General features: G+C 36.3%; 1 protein-coding gene across 1 annotated transcript in view; it reads right to left on the bottom strand.

Annotated features, from left to right (window-relative positions):
• The window catches only part of LOC140684671 (pinopsin-like), an 82,873-nt gene that overhangs the window by 29,187 nt on the left and 31,020 nt on the right, over positions 1-22,666 (bottom strand). The window contains exon 3 of the mRNA XM_072933096.1: positions 21,589-21,914. Coding sequence (XP_072789197.1) covers positions 21,589-21,914 — 326 coding nt within the window. The remainder of the gene's footprint in view (positions 1-21,588; positions 21,915-22,666) is intronic.

Here is a 22,666-nt window from a genome sequence, read left to right as displayed (position 1 = left end):
GTAGGTCATAGGAAATTATTTTAAGGTAACAGGTTCTGGTTACCCAATTTAGGCGTTATGGCTGTCAGTCCAGACCTTGTCATTGTCCAAGTCAACGGGTTCAGTCAGCCTGGAGGCAGCAGCCATTTGGCAACCACAGCTGAGTCCGTGGGTTTTTGTCAGGCCAAACACTGGAGCTTTCCAGCCCAGACAAAAGAAGACAGCAGCTACCTGCCTCTGGTCAGGGATTTACTGCTTTAAATATATTCTTCAGGCATCAAATAGCTTCATATGGAGAAGAGCCCTGAGCAGTGCCTTACCCAAGGGGACAGCCTGCCCCTTTCTGTGCTCCAGAGCCAAAAGTTTCACCTACTGTAACCCCTTGCTCAGCTCTCTCTGGATTTATCTGTATATGACTTATGGGCATGCTGGTGACACTTCCTCTATTCAGAAGAAGGCACAGGTGCCAGGGAAGATCTGAATGGTTGTGCATTGAGATTGTGAGGCAACTGCAAGGCCCACAGTGCCAGAGGCACATATCCAGTCAGTCCATCATATTCCCATTACCCATGGGCAAGATGGAATTTTTTTATATATGTAAAGCTAGGGAGCTGGGCCAAAGTCAGTTGTTAAGAAGGGGAAGCTTCAATTATGAAGATCTGAATTTGGAATTCCCCTGTGTTTTCTTTTTCTTAGTCTCTCCTCCTTACTTAACGTGGATATGTGCCTTTTCTCATAAAGCATTTCCTTCATATTTTAACTGCACCCATTTAAAGCTGTGAACATCTTTAAAAGTTATTAAGACTATATGGCACCCCATCCATCTCACCACTAGATGGAGAGAATATGCACTACCTAGATCCATTTCAAGCAAGGGACATGTACATCTTAGAAATCAGAGATCCTTTTTCAATGTTTTGTCCTTCAAGTCACTTTCTCTTTCTCCAGCTATTTATTAAGACAGAAAACAGTATCTACTATACTCTGTGTATCTAAATAGTGGATTCTGTAAACATCCTTTATGTATGTCACTCTAAACAAGCAGTATGGAAACAGGGCACAAAGTGTTTTTTTTCATCACGGCTAATACATTATTCCTGGATCTGTATTTGTGCATCTTACACTCATATAACCATATTTACTTCAGAACTGCACAGTGAAGAAAAGGCTATTTATGATCAGCAGTGTTTGTTGCCACTAGCATCTTTCAGTATCAGCTATAAGTACTTGTTTTGACATGATCAAGTATTCGACAGTACTACCAAAACCAGACATAAGCAAAATATTCATAACCATCTGAGAGAAGTCTGCCAATCTTTGAACATTTAGTCTGCTACGGGTTCTTGAAATGAACAGAAGGCATCTAGACTTTTTATGCAAAAGCTGCAATAGAGGAAAAAGCTGGAAAAAGATAATTTTTCTTCTACCATGAACCAGTCAAGTAAGACTACAAAAAGAAAATAAAATCAGATATGGCCTCCATTTATTGGTATGAATAAACCTCTACTAAACCTTGCAGTCAAACTAAGCAGTGACTGAAATGTCAGTTGTGATGAGCTTTCTCCTCTCCCATCTCTGTGGATTCTGTCCTCAGGCAAAACAAGGAAAAAAGGAGGAAAAAAAGCAAGCATGTAAGGCTCTAAATAGCTGTAGGAAACATCTATCTACCAAGTAATCTATTTCTCAGTGTGAGGTACCCCTGATCCAGTACTGTACTGATTAATAACAAGGGGGATTAAATACTTTGTTGTTTAAAATAGGCAGTCCTGGAAAAAGAGGGTTCACTGGCTTAAAAAGTAAATGCTTCCTTTGTTAGTAGTTAGATTGCTCAGTTCAAAATGAGTGAACACTGAAGAGATGTATTGTCCTGTGGAAATGGAGAGTGAACAGAAACATCTGTTTTGGGTCATCTTAGAATTCAATGGGGCTTGACTCTACAAAGCATTTACACTTATATATTCAGTGAGCAAACTGAGATTTAAACATGCACATGAGCATTTTGCTCAGCTGGGGCCACATAATGAGGTAATAGCAACAAATACAGAAGGCAGAGCCATAAAACCACCCAAGGGGCTGTATAGCTAATTATTTTATGTCATTGTTAAATGTAGGAATTTAAGTCCACAGGAAGAATATTTTATCAGCTGAAGACTGGTTTTATTGTAAATTTTTGTTATTGAAATGGGAATTAGTTGCCTCAGTGCCTCAAGGTGAAGCGATGCTTTAAATACAAAATTCATGGCTTTGTACATTGCCCTTAAAGCATAACTGCTACTGATGCTAAAATCAGTCAAGTTATATTGTGGACTTAAGGAACACTATAATCCTCTTAGATGCAGGATTTTTTTTTTTTTCTACTGCTAAAAGGCTTTTTGCAGCAATTTGACTAACACAGTGAGCACATTCCATATATTAAACAAGGAGCTCATGGTGTCGCTCTCATCATTGATAATTCATGTTTTATCCTGACCTTCTTTATTCATTGTGTACTTTCTAGCATCAGATTGCATAAGATTAAAGGTATATATGCTCACTATTATTTGGCTTGCACTAACAGTTTGGTTTTAGAAAGAGAAGTCCATTAGATACTCTTACAAGGAACATCAAAGTCCAAATCCTGCCCTTGCACAGGGCAGCTCCAATAATCGCACCATATGACTGACAGAATTGTCCAAACACTGTTTTGGAAATTCAACAAGTCCAAGTGCCAGGTGCTGCACATGGGTTGGGGAAATCCCAAAAATTACTACAGACTGGGAAAAATCCTTGAGACCATCCCTGTAAAAAACAAATTCAGGACTCTCATGGATGAAAATCTGGACGTAAGCTGGCAATGTGCACTCTCAGCCCAGAAGGCCCAAATACATTCTGGGCTGCATCACAAGAGGACTGGACAGCAGTTGGGGAAGGTGATTTTCCTCCTCTAATCTGCCCTCATAAGAGCCCATCTGGAGTGCTGCATCCAGTCCTGGAGTACCTAACACAAGGAAGATGTGAACCTGTATTATAACATTCCTACATGTGCTGCTGCTCTGCAGCTATTATAAAGGTGGAAGGTGCTGAAATTGCTTTCAGAAAATCAAGGCAGTATTTTGGTTTAACATTCCTCTTCTTGAAAATCTTGCCAACAAATTATATTTTTAACCAATAATTTAAGAACCATCTTCTGGTCTGGGTTAGGGTTTTTGTTGTTGTTTTAAAAACATTTGTGATGGCTTTGACTGACTGAACAGCCCAACTGACAATAGAAGAAAGGAAAAATGAAAAGAAAATTAAAGCTGACTTTGATGTATTTTGCATTGAAAAATTTCTGAAGCAGGAAAAGAAAATGTCGGGCCTTAATTCCTTCTTGGTTTCTGTGTTCTTTCTTCCAGAGACAGCAAAATGTAAAATGTATATATGCAACACCAGTAATAAAGTTGAACTCTTCAATAGCAGATTAACTGACAGGTGTAAAATTTCTTTCCAGGTTTCTTTCTAGGTTACTTTATGCTAAACAACAATATGCTACCATCTACATAGAAAATGGACTGCACACTTTCCTGCACTTAGGACTAAAAACACCTAAAAATGTTTGCAACCAATGAAAAAAAATAACATTTTGAAATATGTATATACATGTATTTGTATTTGTGCAAAAACATATCCACACCCACACACTATATATCTTACAAATATATATACACACATTATACAGACATACATATTTCCATAATTATGTGAATTTTTTTACACCAGAATCAAAGTTTGGAGAAGAAAGTTAGGAAAAAGCAAGCTGTGATGCAAGTATTACTCACTACCCTCTTTACCTCATAAAATTAAATTAACCCCAACCTTTTCTACTCCGAATATCAATACTTTCTTTGAACGTGGGGCGTGAATGTGAGACATTACTCTGAAAGTGTCAGGGTAATGTTTTCCCTGAAAATGGAGCTTGGCTATTACCCTAGACCCATTTTTGCAGGTATGCAAGATCCCACTCACATTTAATGCTACTTTTCACCAAGCTAGCATATGTGGGTGAGAACCTGAGCTTTGCTTTCCTCTGGATTGGTAGCTGCACTCCTTACAGAGAAATCAGATGATAAAATCTCTCAGGCATCATCAGTCTTTCAGTACCTTAACACAATTACCGTTTCTCCTGGGAAGAGGGTGGACTTTCCCACACTTTACTGAGGGATCCCCTCCCACTTTCCTGAAAATTTCTGTCGACATAAAGCAAGGAATCATTAAGGACATGTGGGTATGCTTTTGACAAGTAGCTATTTATATTTAAATAAGCCTAATAGATGTGCTTTGATCTGCTTGTCAAATCCTATAGACTCTACAAAGAATATAAATACAAAGTGTTTTCAAAGCTCTCATCTAATTGGCACCTTTAAAAATACAGGAATCATACAAAAAATACCCTGAAAATGTTCTCCTCCAGATGATTTCCCTCAAATTCTTATACATTTGCCATGGCACAGGTGTATTCTTGAAAAACAAAAACAAAGCCATCCCAACCTGAAAAGTCTGTAAGTCTTCAATTCTTCTACTCTCACCAGGACCCTTGATACCATCCTGATTTTAAATCCCAGTCTACAGCATATCATCCTTTTTTCAACACAGAATGCAAATTGGACATAGAAATTAATGTAAACAGCTAAGTTAGGCAAATTGAATTTAATCAGTAAGACTGAAGCTCAGGTACATACACTTCACAAGGAGAGGTGTACTCAGAATTGTGTTGCACCTGAAGAAATTAAGTGTCTCTAGTCCTCACTCCGATAGGCGAGAGAGTAAGCAATGCTCAGTGAGTTGCACCGAGCCTAGTGTTCATAAACATTTATTTATCTTCACACACAGAAAAGGAAGTTAAATTCCTTTTCTGTAGCTTGTGGATTATGGACAGTCCTTTATAAATTATGTAAAATCAGTGGCTACTGAGAATAACCAGAGCATGAAGTACTTTGCCTGATTTTTACATCTCCCTAGAATAAGTTCAGTTAATAAAAACAAACCAAAAACTACCTAACAACAAAATTTCTTTTTTGTATTAGAAGTTTCATTTCTGCCCCCACAAAACAGATTTTTAAAAAAGTTCTATTGGAGTAGGGGTGTTCATAGCATTAGACCAAAATTTGACCTTACAAGGTGAAGACAGCATGGAAGAGTCTAAGAAAAAGATCAGGAAATAGGTAAGGAAAGAACAAATAATTAGACATGGAATAAGTAACATCCTTTCTCTAGCATATATGTGGCCTTTTCTAGTGATTTGTCCACAGAGGTTTTTCTAGTCTGGTACTACAGGCTTCACCTTTTGTGATGCTGCCTTTCCCACTGGCACTTTGCAGCCTTTTGGGAGAACCATCATACTTCAGTCTGTCAGTCTGGGAACATCTACTCTGTGTACCCCTCCAACTACCTTGAGGATCACTTCAAAGCAGCATTTTTTGACCTCTCAATGAGAATGAACATACCCTGTCAGAAATGTTCTCTAAAGAGGGGGGTATGTTATGTTCACTGTGGGCAGCCAGACATTGCTTCACTGGAAACAAGTTGTAGGAAACTGCGTGGGAGCGACTCCTCCAAGCCTGCAGCACTCAGAATCATCATGCCTTCATAAATGTGATATGGATCTATTTGCAGAGATCCATAAATTTTTAGGAACCTTTTAAAGGAATTTAAGACATGCCATACCCAAAAGTGACATAAAAAAACCCAATGTAAATAACAGGAAACATTTGGAAGGTGTCAGATATAGCATAAGGCAGCTGGTAGACAGCAATATGACATGGAAAGAAATGGACTAGAGAAACAAGTCCCAGAGTGCCCAGTCTAAAAGAATTGACCAGGATTTATCCATGCCCAGTACTCTGAGACATGCAAGATCCAGCATTTATATGTTCTGAGCACAGCTTTGTGATATGCAGCATGACATGTAAAAACACACTGTGACTCCTCCATAATACAGAAAAGATGCGCAGATAGATACTATTCCTTGTTAGAATTTTAAACAAAACTAACAAAAATAAGATGCTTTCTTGTATAGCTCAAAACATTCTAATTTTCCAAATGCTTACAAATGCTCAAATGGATTAGCTTGTTGAGAGACTTCCAAATTCTAGCCCCTGTATCCTCTCTGATGGAAGACTGTGGCTCTGTGGAAACAATGATGCTTGAAAACTTTTAAGTTCTAGATACATACGGCTGTGGGAGGGATATAAATGCCATTTTTTTCTTTATTTCATCTTTACACCAAATTATGGTCTAAAGTGGAGCCATCCATGTCTTCCCTGCAGAGCATCAACATTGTAAATAGAGCAAAGGAGTATAAAAAACCAGATATATGTATGGGGCTTTTTTAGTAAAATGTCTCTGAATTATACTTTTACCAGCATATATAATTATACAACTCCAGATTAAACCAATTTTTCCCTTTGTCTATCTTCTGAAGTTGGACATAATATTTGAAAAGAAACTGGACAAGAGAAACACTGAAATATGCATTCCAAAGTATAATAAACATGCCATAAAATATTCTCTAAGTGAAAAAAAATGCCAAATGTGACAGTCAGAAGTTTTGGGTTATAGCTGTTGTTACATATTCACAAAACTGGCATTCTGAAAGTTTATATTACTTTTTCAGATGCACATTAAAATAAATAGCAGCTGGTGGAGACAAAGGACTGAATTTCTCTGCTTTCCTACCATCTCATTTTCATGTTGTCATAAACTACTCCAGTGCCGTACATTTCCTGTTACCGTGATGAAGTGGTTTTACTATCTTTGCAAATAAATATTAGGAATTCCATGGATTTTAATGCATTAAAAATCCTACAGCCTGAGGGCTGGAAGGATTCTCAAGAGATTTGGTGTTGCCCATCATTCCCTCTTCCCCCATATGCACTAAATGCAGGATACTCCTCAATCAGCCTGAGATTTACTATCTAATAGAAAGATATAAAATATCCCTGAACAACCTTCTCCATAATTTCAGCACTTATATCTTTGCAAACCTTTGAGTAACATCTGATCTAGACTCTAATTTCTAGAAAGTGTTTCTTTGCATCTTTCCATTAGTGTAAGGGTACACAAGCACAAGTCACAACTGCTTCTCTTCAGTAGCAGTGTTTTTATATTTGAAAACTGTTCACATATCTTTTTTCAAAATGTGCTTGGTTTAGCAAAACCAAGCAGATAGAACAGAGCACAACCAGGGTCAGGTGTTCCACACCTCTGCTCACCTGACCCACAATAAGATCTATTCTGTTTACAAAGGTATAATGTTCCCAAACCCACACATTGTGTGGGACTCACTATTCAAATTAGATCCTTTAGACTGTACCGCTTCCCAGCTTGTGTTTTTTCATCTTGCATGATTTCTTATTGTGCAAAAAACCTGCACTTGCATTGACCAATCCTGATGTTTACTGAGTTTTAATTATAGGCCAATATCATTAATGAAAGTGCTGAAAGCACTTGACAGATCTCTATGAAATGGGTGCCTTAAAGGGAGCCCTCTAGGACAGTATTTACCTAGTTGCTAATAGCATGTTACATACAAAGAACTTGAATTGTATCACAACTAGTTTCCCTTTTACCCTGTAGACCAGGTCACCTGTGAAAATGTGAGTACAGTTGATTCTGGCCAACTTTTGAGCAACTCATGTTGGCAGTTCTGATTCAGAATATTCAACTACAAAGATTTCAAAGCTTATTTAGAGTAGTGAGAGGAAGAAAAAACTTTAAAAAACACATTCTACCTCCTGTTTGGTGTTGCCAAACTATGACTTAATGGGGCGTCCATAGAAAGGAGGTAATTGGAAATTACCTCCAGGTAGTGGATCATTGGGAAACAAAACTCCTTGGCTGATGTTTTTGCAGTAAATGGCCAGGCTGATGGATAGACAATAAGGTTTTTCTCCTGTAAATCCTACTAAGGATTAGTAGGCCACTACTAAACCTGTTAATGCTGAGTAAGTGTTAAAATTGCCATAGCATGGAGCATTCATCTGAGAAGTGGGGATCTACTGAATATTTCCTGCTGACGTTGCAACATGCTACCAATGGTCTTCACTGAAATGAAGTTCACCAAGCTTGCTTAAAAGCAGGTCAGTCATTTTTATAGTCACCATCATTTCTTAGGCAAGAAGTGGCAGTTTTATAGCCCTAATAGCCCAGCTGGCATCCTACTGGCATTTCTAGGAGAAAGCCAGGCATTCTCTAAGAGGAAGTCATGAGCTGTGTTAACTTCACCAGACTTAGACAAATCCCAGTCATTTCTCTGCAGAAAGAGCACAATACTGATAGTGCTGACACAAAATTGTAAAGTATAGTGATGCTGAATTTTACTGTTGATAGAGAAGAGAAATAGAGTACATATTAAAAACAAAAAGTGTAACTTTGCAAAACCTGGTTAGTTGGTAAGCTCCATTTTATTTTTATATGTGAACTCTAACCATGTATAAAGTAAAACACATCTTCCTGATAGGCATACTTACTTTGGAAGAAAACAGTGAAAAATACCAGTAGCCCAACAGGTTACACTGGCTTTGATACTACAAATTCTTTTGAATCCTGACAGGTCTGAGCCTGTAAAAGAGTATTATTCTAGCAAATAAATTATTTCAGTAAGAAAAAAAACCAAAATAACCTCTTAGAAGATGGCTGGTATACAAGATACCTTGGGATTGGAACTTTACATCTAAATAATATTGTTTTTCCCTGAAATTTGTTTCTCATCTGTTGAAGGGGAGCACTATAGCAAACACAAATATATTGTTGTTAGTCTGCTGCTGTACAAAAGGTACATTTTTATACATTATTTCTTCAGGTAGCGCAGATTTCTGGGTTATAGAGGAACACATTGAATAACACAGTACAGATGACAACTGAAAACAATCAATAGCAAATTGATTCCAAATTTTGTATCCTAGTAGAATAATCACTATAACTCTGTAATGGTTAATTTGAGCTACTTGCCCTGTATTCTCACATACTCCAAGGAGACAGACAAAAGTATAGCAGAAGAATGTTATGAATTATGAATTATGGTGGTTATTCTTTAGTATGCTTTGAATTTCTTTTTTTTGGTGGTGATTAGAATCCTGGAAGAGTAAAGTTGCGGTTGAACAAAAGGCAAAGTGGTCTTCTGCCAGTGAGACCACTGACAGTATCCAATAAGGCATCAGTTTATACAGCTGCAGTTTTTTTTCAGGTGCAGTCTAAGAGTAATCTAATATAGGGGTTCCATTGGAATGGTTCAGTCAGCAAACATGATCAGATAGCTATACCTTAATGTGTGCTTTAATTTAGATGAGAACTATTATTATCAGCAAGCTTCTTGCTGAGACTAACAGGAATGACAAGGAGAGAAAAGGACAGGAGAGGGTGGGAGAGGAGAGAAAAATGGTGGAGAGGGGAGGGAAAGGAGGAGCAAAGGAAAGGAAAATGGTAAGGGAAGGGGAAGGAATTGGTGCGATATGGTCAGCTCTTTCTTGATTATGGAGTTGTACTCGGAAATTCAGAGCTCATGTTCTGCTTCTTAAACACTACCTATATACACAGAGTTCTCAGCGGTACTCTATATGGGCCAGGATGCTTTCCAGCTTGGATCATATTATATTAATCATATTATACTAATCTTGGAATCTGGGATTTCACCTTGAGTGTATGAAATGTAGTATCCTACTTGAAAGACGGTAATATTTGAATGTTTGTTTCTGAAGATATGTCTCTCACTTTTAATCTCTCCTTGAACACTACTTCTGTCACTCTGACAGCACTTGTTACACTTTTTGTACCTTTTCTGGTTTTCTTCTATTCTTTTCAAATGAATGACCTGTACTCCTTGCAATATTCAAGTTTATACAAATGGTATAACAACATTGGGGATATTTCTTTCAATGCCTTTCCTAGCAATTTCTAACATTTATTTTGATTTTCCTAAATAAAGGAACTCTGCCATGTCTTTGAAGGGTGTTAACCCAGAGCCTTTTATCATATGTCTATGTATATATATGATGTATGATAGAATTACTTTGCAGAAATAACTGTACCTCAGGTGCTGTTATCACCTGGTATTGCCCATCTCAGCCTTGATCTGTGACATTGCTGACAAAGCTACTCATATGTCTTGTTCTCAGCTTCCCTGCTTCAAGCAATTGTTGTTGGCCATTGTCCCTTGTTTTCCTAATCAACTTCACTCACTTCGCAGTTTATGATCTCCATGGGTATCAACTATAAATCTGCTAAAGTAACTAAAGTCTGCTCAGTAACTACTGAGGATGTCATACACTAAGGATGGACATTCTGCGCCTGGCAAGCAGTCAGATCTGTGTTTCTCTCAATCTGCAAACTAACATTACTTCCAATTGTATAATATATCCTTTATTTTGCAAGGAAGAGATTGGCACTAGAACAATTTTTAATGCTTTTTTTTTTTTTTTTTTTTTTTTTTTTTTTTTTTTACAACTACAGCCAGGAAAAATCTACACAGATATTTTTAATAATTCTCCAGGATTCCTTCTAATTCTTATTTCAATAGGGTCAATACATCTGGGACAATTAGCACCCAGATATATATATACTATTCTAGCAATGGTTCACTAACAAGTCCAACCCTCTCAAGTCAGTATTTACTAAATACAAGTTCAGCTCACTTGTGAGCAACACTTTCATTTCTGACTTTTGGGACAGAAGAATTCTTCATGGTGCAATGAGTAAGTAGGGATAGATATAGTTAGAGCCAGTATAAAACCTGTCCAGTGTGAATTTAATGACTTCAGAGATTGTGTAGTCATATAAAATTCCACCACTCTTCTGGAAAGGCTGAAACTAATCGAGCAATACCTGTACCTCCCTAAGGAAAGGTCAAAGTAAAAAGATGAATGAGTTAACAAGATGATTCAGCAGGCTGGAATGGTGTTACTTTTAACTTGACATTTAGACTGAATTAACATCCTGAACTTACTCGGCAAGCAATGGAGACCAAAGCAAATCTATTTAATGATATATTGAGAAAATCCAAAATGTTCCCGGCTGACATGACTAAGCACCTACTGAGCCTTGACCATCCTGGAGCACAGAAGCATAAACAGGGCAGAAGAGCATTTACGCTGCTGAATAGTGAAAGAAACATATAAAAAGAAAATTCTCCCAGCAGTAGCATGCAATTAACAAAAGGCCAAAGCCAGACTACCAACCACAGTTACAAATTTTCTTCAGAAAGATTAAAGATTGATGAAGAAAGGCCAGGTTAGAGCAATGACAAAGCCAATTCTTTCAACTTGATGTTTTAACTAAACTAATATCCTGAGGTTGCTCAGGAAGTGAGAGAGAGAAAAGTATCAGGTAAGGCCTTCAAGCTCTTGCAAGCCATAACAATAGAGAAAGTAGAAAAAAATATTCAACTTGAATTTGTTAAATTGACTTTCCCAGAGATAGGTGTTTTTAAATGCCCAGCTCCATGTTGAGGGCATCAGAGCAGAGTACTACTGATATTTAACCAGGGATAGATGCAGCCAGGAACTAGTGGCAATATTCATTCTATTTTCTGTGCAAGGCAATAGCTTGTATGCAATGTTTTACAGACATATAACCTGTGGATATTCTCAGTTCAGTCAGAGAGAAAACGGAAAGTTTCTAACCAGGCAGGAGCCTGAGAAACAGTTGGGAAAGAATGTAAATAATTCTTTATCTCTCTTGTTCACATTGTTTATAGATAAATTCTGCCACTGAGCGTCATTCACTGCACACCAATGGTGTCAGATGTTTTTACTCTGGGACCAGTGGAATTGGTCTGGATGAAGCTCTCTAGAAAAGAGCAATGTATTTGAAATAAGTCAGAGTTCTACTCTCAAGCCTTCTGAATTGGAGTTCTTTCGTATCGTCCTGCCTCAACAACGTAAATAACCAAATTTTTAAGTATGTTTGAAGGGAATAAAAAAATGTGTATATTTCAGTGTGCTCCAGGTACAGAAAGTTCCATTCTGTATGGAAGTGTCTGCTCAATTTTTGTTTGTATTGTTATTTTTAATTTAGTCTCCGAATATTTATTAATTTCTTCCTTTTTAATTTCAGTGCAGGTCAGTTTTATTCAAACTTTGTTTATATTTAATCTTTAATAGGACAGATATAAGTAGCAAGATTTCAGGTAAATGGAAATCTATCTTGCCATGTTTGGGGCAGTTTCAAGTGTAGTGTTATACTACTAGATAAAATTAATATTACAGCCTTCTGAAACTGCAATGTTGTGCTTCTTCTGCCATGTAAGTGACCAGAAACAAAACAAATATTACTGAGATTTCCCTTAGAAAATACCTTACATGCTTTTTATTACCTTGGAAACTTTTTAGTTGACAGGTCTCCTATTTAAATTCAGGTTACCACTCCCAAGTACAGGAGAAGATCTGGAATATACCCTAAGGCAGCCCTAGCACCTACTCATCTGTGATTAATTTAGCTGCTTAGCAGATGTCAGCTGTACTACTAAAAGTCAATTAATCACCCATTCATTGTAAACCCAGGTGATTCCACCTCAAACCAGAGACAATTATTTGTTGTTTTAAGATGCATATGGTGTCGTCATTTCAAAAGAAGAACCACTGGGAGAAAAAGGATGCTTAATTAACAGGGAAGTGAAGTCTCAGGACCCTAAACATTAAAAATTAAGAGTGAATGTTCACTCTCCTTAGTTTTATACCTTGAAATAACAAGGGAAGAATGAATAAGGACCATAAAGGGGACAGTGGTTAACTTACAATGAAAACTGTATGAAATAGAAAAGTTGGAAAGCCAAGAGATCAAAAATAGTTTGAGAAGTAGAAATATGCACCTTATGCATATTTCTCTGAAGGAAACATTGGCTAATTAAGACCTTTCCTATCCTTTACCTGTGCACAGGGATATTGATTCACTGCATAAGGATTCCTGAGCTTTTTAATATGAAGATCTTTATAATTAAGCAGCTGAAGAGTTCATCTAACAACTGCATTACCAATAAATAAAATTCAAATGAAACATCTACCTAATAAAGAGAAATGTAAAACTGTCTTCATGATGTTATAGATAGGTATCATTTCTCCTGGGAAGGTTTGGACAAATGTTCCTTCAGTAAAGGAAGCTCCCCATAAAGCAAGTGTCAGGGGCAAACTGGAAAGTGCCTGAACAGTACCTCTTTTCTTCCAGCAGGAGCAGATGTTTTGAAAAGCTATATGTTAGTATTTAATTTTAAAAAGCTTCAGAAGCCTCTACTCTACATAGTTCACAAAGGTGGGTTTCACTCTGCTGGAAGCTGCTCTCCATCAGGGTACAGTGCATTTTCCCAGAGCTGCCCAGGAGCAGCCACCTGGCCCCCACAAACCGCACCAATTCTCTGCTGTGGCCAAGGCAGAGGCCTTGGTCTGCAGACACACCTTCAGAAGTGTTTCTCTGGGGGACATTGCTGCTACATGTCAGACAATTAATTTTCCTCCAAGTCTTCAGTCAGGGAGTTTGCCTGAGGCCACAAATTAGTCTCTGAAGTGGAGCTAAACTACAGAAGAGTAAGTAAGTGTAGCTAAATTCTTGCATGCTGAAATGTGAGTATGAAACTCTGCATGTTTTACAGTGCAAAACACCCTTCTGTACATTTAACCTTTCCAGTTTTATGAGTGGTGAGCAAAAAAGAAAAAAAAAAAAAACAGCAAAAAACACCCACCCATCAAAAAAACTCATGCTTTTTCTTATCAGGAAAAAGCTTTACTATATCATACCCTGAACTGAGTTGTTATGAGTGCCTGGTATTGATATACATAATTTACTGTAAACTGAGAGACTCATTAAACCAAAGGCTATTTTTGTGGACATAATAAATCCAGAGATTAATGGATCAGGTCTTAAATTTCTATTAGCTTGTTATTAAAGATTATGGCAGACTTATTTTCGCCCTGGTTTATCTAAAGTATGAAAAGTGGCAAACATAATGAATTCCTATTTTCTGACCAGCCATTAATTTGATTTACAATGAATTTTTACAGTGCCTGATTTACACTAAAGTTTTATCTACTGCTTCTCTGCAAAACACAGACAATCAACTAATGATTTATACTTCTGCAAGCACAGGGGAAAGAAGATCATAATCTTTTCTCATGTCTGTTTCCCTTCCAGCATGATCAGACCGCAAAGATGAATCTGATGACATGCTATAACATTTGGTCAACACTTTTTAATCAGAAATACTGAGAACAACACTCAGTGAGTATACCTGTCACTCATGAGCTAGAGGTGTCTGTGCAAGCACAACTCTTGATGTCCTTAAAGACTTTGAAAGGCATTTTATGTAGGATTGATTCACTGTATCTTAACTCCCCTAAAAGCTGAGATGGTGGACTTAAAAGTCTTGCAGCTATACATGAAGAAAATAAAATGCGAGATTTCTCCTTTATTTTTCAGGATTTGACATTTTTCTCCGCTCTTACAGAAAACACTGAACTTTACTTCCTTGAGACAGAATCCTTTAACATAAACTGGTATAAATGTAGTGCACAAAACTGAAATATTATTTGCAGTTGAAAGCAGAAAACACCAAAAATCAATACTGTATTTACAGTGTTTTCATGATAGGTACCTAATAATCACTTCAACTCCTGAGAAACCCTAATAGTTATGAAAGAGTACAAGACTAAGTAACCACTTTAAAAATTAAGCATGCTAGTAAATCTTCTTCCTAGCTAATGAAAGCAACACTTTATTCAAACAGGTTTCCTGTCAAAATGAAATAAAAAAAAAAAAAATCAGCTAACAGGAATAATTGGCACTTGCTTCACTGAAATATTCTTCAGCAAAAATGTAAGGATATAACTGTCTGAAACATGAAATACGGACATCTGAAAATTGCTGTTTATAAAAGTATGAATGTCAGAAGTTAGTATAAGAATGCTACAGATTTTTCTTGAAAAGTTATGCTATGTTTGTACTTTATGTTATGACCTGGCATTAAATAAAAATGATATAATGGCATAATAATTGAACTATTACAGCATTTTTTTGAAAATAATTGAAAACAGGTATCATTAAAGAAATAATAATTATTGATATGCCATATCCTCTTTTCAAGGTAAAACTATTCCTTGTTTTGTTATAATTTTCTTCTTTCAGTGCTACTCATCTTATGTACCAGCAGCCGAAAAAAAAGTCGCTGGTTTCAAGAATAATCTCCTTGACATGATTTTCTTTCTCTACTGAGTACAGAAAGAACACAGAGTAAAAAAATAGGCTAGACAGAATCTTAAAATGCCTTGAATTCTCACAGGTAATTTCTCAAAATTTCTTCTCAGTACAATAGGAATAGTAGTAACAGCTTTGTAAAGCCTTGGAAAATCAGTGTATATTCACAGCATCTTCAAACCATCAAAGGAAAAAATGTATGGAAATTACTAAAGGAAGGAAGGAAGGAAGGAAGGAGGAGATCATTCTATGTAAAGAATGGTGTGAGGGTAAAGGAGAAAAGAAGCAATGCGACTTGTGGGTAGTAAAGATGAGAGTGCTTACAGAAATTACTAAAAAATTTCAAACAGAAAGAGTTTATATGCAAGGATTTCTTATGTATGTAATACCAGCTACAGATTCCAGTCTGAGTCTAATAAATTACATATTCAACAGCATTTAATAACTTACTAAGAAATAGCGAGATACAGCTTTTTTTTTCCAAGTATTCCATGACTTTTTTATTCAGATATCAGCTCGCCTACAGAATTCTAATAATTTTTATCATGTTTAGGAGACAAGAAGTCTTAAAAATAATCAGAACTTCAAAGAACTGATCACTGATCACAGATACATACTATATGCAGTCTAATGTCTTTCAGTACTCGTCTACTTTGAAATAACAAAAAGCAATCATCTTTTCTACGGGAGATATGATCTAGAAATTTTGAAAACAATACAGTGTTACACAGGAATGTAAATTGTTCTCTTAAAGCCTATTCTTAGGGCAAATACCATAGAATCAAACAATAAAAAAACAGCATCTGTTATCACAAAATATTCCTGTTATCACAGAATCCAAAATATGGTCTGTTGCCAACTTAGAGTTCTGGCTGTGAAGTGGCGTGCACATTTGGCAAAAGTCAAACAACTGCCTGGTAATCAGATGTCGAAAATTTATGGCTAGGTGCTTGCTGAATGCTGTACAAGAAATTTGGAAATATTTATTTTTATTATTTTTTTATGATGGACTATATTACAGCAGTTGATAGTCCAGCCAAAGCCTTCCATTACATTTTGTAAGTTTATTACAATTCTCACAAACTGAGACTTCTTTTTTAATAAGTTCCCTTTTCTTCATGATGATGTGAGAGAAAACACCAATTAATTCATTTGCAAAATAATCTCTTTTTTATTTGAATGGGATGTAATTATATTTATGGCAAGGTTTAAAAACTAAAGGCAAAACTATTTATCATTTTTTCTTCTATGCCACCAGAAGCTAGGACGGAAAGGGTACATGAAGATCCAAAGGAAAGAAAAAAAATGTATGAATATATGGTAAAAAATAACAAGATATGGCTGTCTAATGAGTTTAGCTGTCTGTTTAGGCTTAGATGCAGCAAGGGTCAAACATACTTGAAATTAAGTAAAATCCCGAATGTACTTATCACATTTGAAAGGGACGATCTACAGGAACCATACAACCAGGTCTACATCATCTTCACCTGAATTACTTTTCTTAGGCCTTTTATTTTTTTAATTAAGCAACTAGAAAAATTTTGAATTTTGCTTCTATGACTACAAACCTGGTTTTATTTAGGGTTCAAAGGGGTTAAGATTTAAATGTGCCTAATTGCTTTATCAGTTTTCTCAACATAAATCATACCTTCAGCGCCATCAAATAATGAACTTTCAGAAAATCAAGTTTCTCTATAAAAAGGCATATGAAACACATGAAGGAATGATGGAACAATAATTAAATTCCAATCCTATTCTTTGTATTATGCAAATTTTTTTTCAGGTTAAATCACTAAGCATTACTCCCTAATGTGCTCTCTTCCTCCAAATTATCACTTCCAAAAGAGATGGAAAACTGGAAACATTCACAGGCATGGTCCTTCCACTTTTTTGTCCTTTCCTGACCCCTTTAATGAATAATGATATAATAAATGCTTTTACAGATATTGTTCAACTGTTCCAAATAGTACAGATATAAAATAAGATTAAGGAATCAGAAATTATAAAAATTTCTCTCTCTTCATTCCTTTTTCTCTTAGACTTCCTTTGGCACAGGAGATTTCAAAACCACCACTGTTGTTTATATCCAAATATTTAAAAAATAACCTGGAGTCAAAAATCTCACCATACATATTCAAAAATTAGTTTCCTTGTGTTTATAACCAAGTGATAATTTCACTCTGGGGCATTACTTCTTACATAAGAGACGGAAGCACTTTTCCTCCACTAAATTTGGTAATTTGAAATATGGAAGAGGAGTAAGAAAGAGGAACAGACAGCTTTCTACTGTGTAACTGTGACTTTCCCAGTTCCCCAACAAGATGACAAGACTCATAATTGTCAGGGAATGGACAATAAAAGGTTATCTGGGTCTCCTATGATATCTGGAAGTCAGAAATCATGTGGCACCTTTCAAAAGAAGCAAAAAAATTGCTGTAAAGGGAAGTAGTTGGGTAATTCCACTACCTGGACTCGCATTTTGATCACTAGTTAAAAATAGAATTTTTTGAGGAATTAAGCAAGAGCAGGTGCATCACATGATGGAGGACCAGACATACTGGTAGGGCCATCTTCTGCCTCATAAAGTTTTTAAATTTTCCCTAAATATTTTTTCTGTTTCCTTTCTTTTTTGTTTTTCAAAGACAAAGTAGAACTGGAATAATGACAGGAAAAATAAACAAAACAAAAACCTTCACACTATAGGACTATCAGGTCACCTTGCAAGTCCATCTACTCCAGAACCCCATAAAACATTGGCCCTTTGCCCACTTCAACACACAGTCTCTTGCAGAGTAACAATTGCATGTTTAAGTCTTTGTGCTCTGCTTACAGTCCTTTTTATTGTTATGTCCTAGCTACTTTTCATGAAAAGTTGCTAAGCTTTGTTCAGGCATGGCTTTCAATGAAAGAAAATTGACAATGAGATGAGAGTCTTTTCTAAAACCAAAATGAAAACTTTTCTTGAAACATCCTTCTGGGACTCTTCTTGCCCTTGGGCAGGATTTTTGCATGTAAGTAGGAGATAATGCGGGCTGAAGAGATCTCTTTTTAAAGTTTTCCTAATTTTCACTAGGCTGGTTCACTTGAGTTCTCTGGGCCCCTCAGTGGAGGATTTTAATCATTTTGTGTCTTTTGTGCTACAGTGATCACAATGCTAATCTCTGTAATTCCACAGTTGGGAGCCCACTTTTCAAAGTGTAAACAACTGACACTGACTTCAGAAAGAACATTTTTCCAGAGGGAATGAAAGAGTAGAGTCACAGACAAGCATCATAAGCCAAAAACTGAAAAAAAATTCCCATGATTGTACAAGGAAAAATAAACCATCCTCAATCTCCTTCCCTTGTGCTGTAGAATGTGCATGAATAAAATACATGTGAATAAATTTTGTGAGGGAGAAAACTTCACCCCTGTGATCAGATTCAACCATCTAGATAAAGCCAGTCTGGAAAAAAAAAACCATAAGTTAAAGAAAAATGTAATTCCTAAGGATCTTCAAGTTTGATAAATGGCAAGAGCTCTGAGATAGTGGTAGAGTTGTGTTTTAATGCTGTTTAATGGCATTTGTTATTAACATAATTTATACAAGGATGTTACTGAATTCCAATTCCTTGAAAATATGATCTTTCATAAAACCTGTATTAATGAAATCCTTTATGCCATTACACAGCTTACAGCTGACTTCATGGGATCTATTAATGCTTCAAGTGACAAAATGCTACACCATCTGACTAAATTTAGGAAGAAAAATAGAAAGGCAGACCTATAATCATTGTCCACACAAAGAAAAAATGAAGGCACCATGCCAATTCTTGCATTAGCTACCCAAATATCTTAAGATACTCTTCCACCTCAATAAATTTGCAGTGTACTATTAATAATGGCATAACTCCTGCATTCTTGATTTCTGGGTACAATACCATTATTGCTTCAATTCTCTAACATAGAAAATATCTATAGAGGTGGCAAAATTATGAAATGCAGTCAGAAAATGTAGCAAGAAGCTGAATTTAGGATAATGCACTTACTATGTTTGCCATGCTCCCATATATCTTCAAATACATACCACAGTCCTCTGTGGTGTTAACAGAAGGACTTTGATTTACAAGGCCAGAAAATGGCAAGATATTTTTTTTTTTTTTATCCACACCAGAAAGTTACAGAATTACAATGAACTCTCTCAACCTTTTTAAAATTATCCTACCTACTCTTTGTACTTTTATATAAGGACTATTAGACGCTCGTTTGCATATTGCTCATCTCTTCCTCTAGTTTGAAACTACATACTTTAGCATTTCATGAACTATCCCATTTGTTACAGAACAGTTAAAGAACTTCAGACCAAAAGGAAAGAAGCCTGTGCTTCAGTGACTGTGTCATAGTATATTCATTAGAAATTTTTATATATGTCACAAAAAAAATATGAAATGCAAGGTTTTAGGATTATGGTGGTAAAAATAGCTCCTGGTACACCACAGAAAGATAAGGACTGGAAAGTTTTCTGATTGCGATTTTCTTTGGTGAATAGAATTTATCAAGAAAATCTTCTATAAGCACCAGGAAAGCATTAGATATTTTGTGTAAAAGTTTAGGGTTTAGCTATTCAAGACTTCACAAATACTCAGGAAGCTCTTAGGAGCCCTAGTCATAGCGATATGATCTAATCCTCACTGAATTGCCTTTACATTTAACAAGTATTACTTCCCTAAGGCCTGGCCCTCCAACAGGTTATGCAAGATCAGGTTCAATTTTCTTTCACTTCCTCCATTTACAGAATTTCTCAGAATTCTCTTACCTCAGCACCCCACAGGCTTGCAGATCACTCTGGAAGGCATGAGAAGAATGGTGGAAAGAGAATTGTGGAAAATGCTCTTCCTTCCCTCTTTCCCTCTGAACAGTTGGTTCATCAATCAACCTAATCTTCCACCCAGTATACCCAGTCTTCATGACCAAATACAAAATGGCTATAAAGTGCACATATAATTTCTGTAATACTTTGTTCTCTCAGTATGTTTGTCACAATTGGTTGAGAATAATCAGGCAGATCAGTGAAATTATGAATGCCTTTGATATAACTGAATTTATTAAAAAAAAAAGTGAATAGAAAAACACAAGTCTACATTTAACTCTAGAGGCTAAAGTCTGTGCTACAGAAGCTTCATCCATACAAGTATCTGTATATTGTGGATGAAGACTGTTGTCAGCAAGGGCAGTGAGGGCTGAAGGAAAGCGAAGCCAATATTTTAAGAAACATGTATCTTCTGCAAATTTTTACTACCACATATTCCAAGAACTTGCTTCTTACTTTGAGGTGATGGGAAAAGAAACTGCTCTCCAGAGGTCAGATATGGACTGATACTTCACTTGATTGGTTTACAATCACAGGATTTTTTTTCCATATTAATATTTCACAATTTTTAAGACGAGTACTAATGTGTGATTCATAAAAGGGATTTTACTGGCCCACTCAGTACTCAAAGAGGGAAAGATTTCCCATTTGGGCTTTAACTCTTCTCAAAGCTTTGACAAATTGTGTAAAACAATCAAACTTAATTCCTTATGACTAATCAAAGCAAACTATATTCACTTTTAATTCTGTAGGAGAGCCTCAATTCAGGGATTTTCTGCTTTTTTTTTTTTTTTTCCTTTTAACACCCTTAGTTAATTCATCTGAACATTTTAGAGAAGTGCTTTATAGAAAACACCTATACATTAATTCCTCTCTATCATTCATCATTAAACCATTTCATTACTGTCCCAAGAGTATTCAAACTTCACAATACCACACCCTTTTCAGGGTCTTTTATTTTATTTTGGAATATCTGCAGTGCACCTTAAACCACTGAGAGAAATATCATTGTAGTAGGAGGAGTAGCAGTAGTAATAGTAGTAGTGGTAATGGTGGCTGTAGTTAGAAGGAAAATTTAAATATGACCTAGAATTACAAGGAGAAGTTGATCCTTGGGATAATTCAAAAAAATCACAGTTGAATTACATTACTGTAGAGTTAAGATTCCTGAGATTAAAGAGCAGAAATTATTAAATGTTATACTCCAAAACCAGGAAGCAGTATTTGCATGGATGTCTAATTCATAAACAGGTAAACATGTATTTTTACTTCATTACAAATGCAAACTTCACTCTGATATGCTGGTCTTCCCATATACTGTTTTCCACAGTATTACCAACCACAAAATCCATATCTGTATGATATTATCTCTGCTTTGACTGGGAGCTTCAGGAGAATTAAGATTGTTGAAAACCTCATGCTCCTTCCTTGAGGATTTATGCAGTCTTTCCAAGTTCATTTTGGCCTGCTGATTTTCTCTCTACCATTGAAACTTCCAAATTTAATAAAATAGAAATGTAGAACATGCCTGAGAGCAGTCTGCACTATGCGAGCAGGCAGCTGCTTACCTGTTTGACAGTGTACAGGAGGCGCCCATAGCAGTACATCATGACCATCACAGGGACAACCAAGCAGAAGACGAAGAGACAGATGATGTAGGACGTGGACTCAGCTGACTCAGAGGACCAGCGTACTGAACAGCTTGTGCCTGCGCCTTCTACCCCATAACTGCTCCAACCAAGCAGAGGTGGCACGGTCCAGACCAAGGAATAAATCCAAGAACCAGCAACTGCCAGCAGAGCCTTGCAGAAATCATCGCTGCGCTTGTGGCACAGGGTGAGAGTGTTGTAGCGCTCGTAGGACAGCACAGCCAGAGAGATCAGGGACACAACGCCTGCAATGAACCAAGCAATATAAATGCTTACTTCCATTATTTTGCATCTATCCATTCCAAATCCCAAGTAGGCAGATGATTTTTTGGTTATTATATATTTGAAGTAACAGTGATAACTATTTCCATTATTCCCTATGTGTTAATCCTCACTGCTCCTGGTTGCTCTGTCCATCTTGTCAAATTTTGTTTAACTCAGGTTTATCTTACATTGGAAGATTTTTATACTTGACAGATATTAATCTTCTAGTCAGGTTTTCAGCTTTATTTGTTTTAGTATTACTCAGGGGAAATTAATTTTCTATCTGAGCTAATAAAATGGTGAAGGATACCCTTGATAAGAACTATTCAATTTTTAAAATCCATGACCATTTTTAAATAGTGTATGGACTTTTATAGGCAAAAAAAAAGCAAAAAAAGTGCCACATATTTAAGACTGGGAGGCCCAAAGTGAAAGAAGCTTTTGCTTCTTTTGCTCTCCCCATCAGTTAGATGAACCTTCAGTTCTGACCACTCATATACAGAAAAAGCATACAATCACATCATGACTGGGATATGGTAAGTTACAACTGTAAGTTACAACTTTATTTACATGTATATTACACAATCAGGTTTAAAAATTATTTTGGTTAATATTAAGCCCTAGGTCATATACCTATGAGTCATAAACCCATTATATCTTGCAGAGGAAGGCTTTAAAATTTGGGTCATAGGATATTTCCATTGTCTTTTTCAAGTTTTTGGACCCAAACCCC

This window comes from Taeniopygia guttata, chromosome 1 (genome assembly GCF_048771995.1).
Source record: "Taeniopygia guttata chromosome 1, bTaeGut7.mat, whole genome shotgun sequence".
NCBI classification, from domain to species: Eukaryota; Metazoa; Chordata; class Aves; order Passeriformes; family Estrildidae; genus Taeniopygia; species Taeniopygia guttata.
Note: the sequence above shows the minus strand (reverse complement) of the source record. Positions and strands in the feature narration are given on the sequence as shown.